At 30.1% G+C, this 5,842-nt stretch overlaps 2 protein-coding genes across 2 annotated transcripts in view; one reads left to right on the top strand and one right to left on the bottom strand.

Annotated features, from left to right (window-relative positions):
• Window positions 1–851: 851 nt before the first annotated feature.
• Window positions 852–3,555, top strand: LOC107002633 (zinc finger protein JACKDAW-like). The gene is made up of 3 exons (XM_015200722.2): window positions 852–1,366; window positions 1,736–2,135; window positions 2,457–3,555. The coding sequence occupies exons 1-3, from the start codon at window positions 1,225–1,227 to the stop codon at window positions 3,415–3,417; spliced, it is 1,503 nt and encodes a 500-aa protein (XP_015056208.1). The 5' UTR covers window positions 852–1,224; the 3' UTR covers window positions 3,418–3,555.
• Window positions 3,556–5,077: 1,522 nt separating this feature from the next.
• LOC107001644 (BAG family molecular chaperone regulator 5, mitochondrial-like) overlaps window positions 5,078–5,842 on the bottom strand; it is an 11,287-nt gene continuing 10,522 nt past the window's right edge. The window contains exon 2 of the mRNA XM_015199615.1: window positions 5,078–5,104. Coding sequence (XP_015055101.1) covers window positions 5,078–5,104 — 27 coding nt within the window. The remainder of the gene's footprint in view (window positions 5,105–5,842) is intronic.

Below are 5,842 nucleotides of genomic sequence, written 5' to 3'. Positions count from 1 at the left end.
TATATATATATATATATATATATATATAAAAGATTAAAATTATTAATTTTTTATACACTAAAAAATATTTTAACTACATATATAATATGTATGAACATAAACAATCATTTTTGCACACACTAAAATCATTTCGATAACATATATATGAAGGAGTAAAATATTCCAACATATAATTTTCTCCACATTTCTCATTAAAAACAACAATGAAATTAAATAAATTATGGTTGGTCGCTACTTTGATAATAGGAATATTTTAGCTCGAAAGACTACAAATGACACACAGCTCTACACATTCTAGTTACAAGCAGCCAATACATATATATACAACATGGTAAGATATGTAGCTAGGTCAAAACATATATTATTTTTATGTAATTGATAAATACATAAATAAATTCACACAATCAAAGTTAAAAGAAGTTTGAATTTCAAAATTTCATCTATACAATATAAATTAAGATATAAGAAGTAACAAAATTAATAATAATAAGTTAAACTACATCCTTAATATAAGAAAATTTTACATTGTCGATGTATAAAATAAAATTTACACTCCTTTCGTTTTAATTTTTTTTTTTTTTTTAATATGTTTGAAAAATAATGTCGTTTCTCTTTCTTGACAACTCTTTAAATTGAATTTTTCCACCAGATATGTTTAAGGTCACAAGATTAAAGAGCATATTGATACATTCTATCTATTTTCAGCTTAAATTAACAAAATTTGATAATCTCTTTTATTTGTTTAAACTTCATGCAAAATTAAAACTGGACAAACAGATTAAAACGAAGGCCGTAATATAAGTGGCCCCAGCTGCTAAATCTATGGCTGACCGACTTTGAAAAAATAAAAGGTTGAGATAAAGTTGAAAGGAGAGTTGTATAGAAAAAGAGAGGAAAATATTCTCTTTAGCTTTCAAGTTGGTCATTCTTTTTTGGTGTTTTCTTTTGAAATCAAACAAAAAAATTTCCCAAGAAAATATTGTATTTCTCTTCATGTGTTTGTAAAATTCACACAACCTTTGTGTTTTTCTTTGTGTTGTTATTGTGTGCTGCTACTACTACTACTACTTATGTTTGTGTTCTTTTGGCACAATCTAAAACCAAAAAAAAAAAAAGAACTTGTAAGATTTGAATACTACCAAGGTTTTCTTAACTGTTTGTATTTGGAAAAAAATACAAACTTTGTTTTGTAGCTTAGACACAAAACCAAAACATTAACAAAAAATGATGTCTGGAGATGTGTTTTCATTTCCTTCTTCTGTTAAAGCAGTACTTCCTCATCATCATCAAGAACTTCAAACAACAAACCCTAACCCTAAACCTAATACTTCTTCCAAAAAAAGAAGAAATCTTCCAGGAACACCAGGTATATAATTTATTGCTATATAGTGTTATACATAACTCGATTTGCATGTCGTGTATAGTAAGCAAAATCATACGAAAAAGAAAAAAAGGGATATGAGATAACCATAACAGATGCGTCAGATGATGTCAAGGGGTTGATTTAGACCATGTTTTGATGAAGTCATGTTCTTTTAAGTACTAGGAATCTTGAATTTCATTGTAAAGGTCAAATCTTGATTCCGCTTTTGATTTTTTGAGTTTTTTTTTAAAGTTAAATTTCTATGAGATAACCATAACAGATGCGTTTAATACTGTATTTTTGAATCTTGAATACATAAAGGTCAAATCTTGGATCCGTCTCTGAACTGCATGTTTATTTGTTGAATCACAGATCCAGATGCTGAAGTTATTGCACTTTCACCAAAGTCACTCATGGCAACAAACAGATTCATATGTGAGATTTGCAATAAAGGTTTTCAAAGGGACCAAAACTTGCAACTTCATAGAAGAGGACACAATCTTCCATGGAAGCTAAAGCAAAGAAACAAGCTAGAACAAGTGAAGAAGAAAGTGTATATATGTCCAGAAAAGACATGTATTCACCACGATCCATCGCGTGCACTTGGCGACCTAACTGGAATTAAGAAACATTTTAGTAGAAAACATGGAGAAAAGAAGTGGAAATGTGAAAAATGTTCAAAGAAATATGCAGTTCAATCAGATTGGAAAGCTCATAGTAAAACTTGTGGAACTAGAGAGTACAAATGTGACTGTGGCACACTCTTTTCAAGGTATTTTTTTAGTTTCTAGTTACATGTTGTTGTTTTTTTGTTGGAGAATATTTGTTTCAAGTACAATAAATGCTCATCCATTCATTGAAGTAAAATAAATACTCACCCCTCTCTACATTATTGATCATAATAATAGTCTAACCCTTGAATTGATTCTATTTTTGAAAGATCTTTCCTTCCTTGTTAAACCAGAATCATCTTGTTAGCTTTTAGAGTCATCTCGAAACTGATGATAAAAGTGAAACTCATGAACAAACAATACTCTTCTCTTTCGATTTCAACCATTTTACTATTGGGATTAAATGTATTCTTCTATGGCAGAAAGGATAGTTTTATCACACATAGAGCTTTCTGTGATGCTTTAGCTGAGGAGAGTTCAAGAATCACATCAGTTGGGGCTACCAATTTGATCAACTTCCCAAATACTGCAACTTTGTTGAACCAACAACAAGCAAATTTACATGGCGGATTCGCAGGATTTAGACCAGATTTTGGTAGTTACACAGGTGGTAATAGCAATTCACTTCATCAGCAGCAGCAACAGCAGCAGCAACAACAGCAGCAAAAACCAAGATTATCACTATGGTTAGATCAACAAGCAGCTAATCATAATAATCCTCTTCAAATATCTTCAAGTTCGAATCTTTTTGACAATTCAAGCACAGGGGGTTTCCAAGAAATGATCCAAATGCAATCTCAAAATGTATTTGGATCATCTAATTCAACATCTGCAAACTTTTCAATAGCTGAAGCATACAATTCTCTGTATTCCGATAGTCAAAACAGCCAATTAACCAAACAAAATTCGATCACACCAATGTCTGCTACTGCACTTCTACAGAAAGCAGCACAAATGGGCTCTACAAAAAGCAATCAATCAACTTTCTTTAGCAACAATTTCAGCAAACTGAACTCTTCTTCTTCATCTTCCCCAAATACACCAACTTTTACCAGTTTACAGAGTTGTGAAACAACAGATCAAATTTTCGCCAAGAAATCTGAAGATTACACAACGTCGTTGTTACAGAGCAACAACGGGCTATTTGGGTGTCCGAATTTCACTTCTTCAGGGATTAATAAGTCGATTAATTTGGATGAGGCAATTATGCAAACAGTTGGTATGCATAATACTCAAGCAGTTTCAATGAACGCTATGGATAATTGTTTAACAAGAGATTTTTTGGGAATTAAACATGAAGGGAATTGCCAGTTTTTGCCACAAGAGATTGTTAAGTTTGCTTCGATGAATAGTTCAGCTATAGGGTTAAGCCATTTACAGTAAGCAGTTAGTTACTTAGCAATGGCGTCTGTCTTTTTCATTTATATTTTTGTATTCATTTGTATTTCGCAGTACAATAATGTAACATGCTAAGTGTATCTTACAACTGTTGTTTCATCAGCTAGCCTATTGTTAACTGCCCTCGTCGATCCAACGGTATAACTCTTGAATTGTTTTCTTCGTAATATAATAGTAGACAACGTAATATAAGTAAGAAAAGTTTCAATTAGTCGAAGAGTACAAAAATTTCATCAAAAGAACAAGTTCCTTTGCTTCGACATAATATCACTCTATTTATATTAAATAAGTTAGAGATTTAGATTATTCTCTTGACTCTCTCTTTAACTATTATGACGTACTATTACAATAATATACTAAGTATAATATATGCAAATCTTATCACTGTATTGTTATGATAGAGAGATTGTTTTTGAAAAATTCTTGATTAAGAATTTACATACTCTTTAATTACTTGTCTACTTTTACACTTACATACCTATCAAGAAAATAATAATTAACATCGCGAGCTTATCATTTTATTCCTGTTAATTATAAAATGAATGAATTACAAATTTGAAATTATTTAAAAAATTATTTTTTAAAAAAATTAATTAATTAAAAGTATAAACAAGGAATAAAGAGAGTAGCAATCATCTCATTGAGTTTTAATATATAGGCTAAGAATAAAACAAGGGAAAATGCAATATTGCTATTTATTTATTCATAATTCTGATTTTAGATTTTATTAATATTCTGATGATATAGTGTTCGTCTTTTCAATATTTATATTATCACGAATCTAACATATTTTAAGTATTATTAACTAATCAGATCTGTTAAATTAAACTTGCCAGCTAAGGAGGGAGTCAAGTATATAATATAATTACAATAATTTATAGTTAAACGTGTTTGATCATACATCAGAAGGATCAAATGTAAATGTCCCACTAATAATTAAGGGTTCATATACTTTATAATAATCCTCTAAAATAAACATAATTTTTTGGCTAATTTCAAGATTTGTAGGGTCTTAAAAATTCGAGTACGACCATTTGTGTTGGATAGATACATATACTAAAAGGATGCCATGCATATTGTGTTTATTCTTTGACGTGCATGACAGTTAGAAATTTTATTAACGAATTTAAAATATGAAAAAAATAAATATATTAAAAAAATTTGAATGAATTCTTACCGCTCTATTCTATAATTATACGTGTTTGTATTAATTATTTTTAATTATATATTAAAGTCTTTTCTGTAACTTTTATTATTATTTTTTATATATATATATATATTTAATTTATCTTTTCTACAATTTGTATTAATTCAATTTTTTTTTCTCAATGTAACATCACACTTCTTTTTGTAACATTCTATTTGGCATTTTGTGTAGGTTAAAAGGTGGCACGGAAAATTACGAGAAAGTGTATAGACTATTGTCAAATTAATCAGCCTATTTTAGTCAACCTTGGTTGGCTTTGAAGAATCTTTTAAGATTTTGATTTAGTTTAACTTTTTATATATCGAAAAAATTAGTTTTTCGTTCGGTGTTCAATATATATTTGAATTAAAATTTAATTATTTAAATTCGCATCACAACTCACATAAGCTATATACAAGAGCAATTTACGTCATGTAAACTATATTCAGAAGCAATCGTTCAGAAAACAATCTGAAGCAACTTCATCTGTTACATCACATTTTAATACGTGAAACTAGACTAGTAGAATAATTTTAGACCCACTTTTCTCTATGGAAAACAGTTTTTTACTTTACAAAAATAGGCCTTGTTGCTATAGGCTTGGGAAGCTCTAGTGACTGAATGTAGTAGCCACTTAACTGGAACTTTATGTTTTATTTATATAAAGTTGGTATAAAAAGTTGTATTTGGAGAACTTTTGGGAGTCACCAATATTTATAAACATGTCTATCTGTCTATTTTATTCAATTTTATATCGTCTGTCAATCTACTTCAAGATAGTTTCAAACTATGAAGACACACAAAGAAATTACAGAAAGTTACACATATCATATACATGTAAAATAATTTTAAACAAATTAAAACAAGATCATTTTCCACGAAAGGTCTATACTCACGAGGCGAGAGTATGATCTGCGCACACTCTATTGGTAATAATTTTAATTAGCTGCCGGAAACAATGGAGTCAACTTTTTCTTGCAAGGATATGACCTTCGACTATTTTCGTGTGCTATAGCACACCATTTTTTGGGTGATCCGGATTCCGACGTCAAAAATGCCAAATGTTTTCGTGGACGTCCGTCAAGACCTTGTCTATGCATACGGTTGGCCATCACGGCTTGTCCGACCCATTTGGAAGGTCAAACAAGCCCCGAGAGAGCACACCATTTCGACGATTTTCGTGTGCTATAGCACACCATTTTTTGGGTGATCCGGATTCCGACG

This window comes from Solanum pennellii, chromosome 10, assembly GCF_001406875.1.
Source record: "Solanum pennellii chromosome 10, SPENNV200".
In the NCBI taxonomy this organism is placed as follows: Eukaryota; Viridiplantae; Streptophyta; class Magnoliopsida; order Solanales; family Solanaceae; genus Solanum; species Solanum pennellii.
The sequence above is the reverse complement of the archived record's forward strand: the minus strand, read 5'-3'. Positions and strand labels throughout refer to the sequence as shown.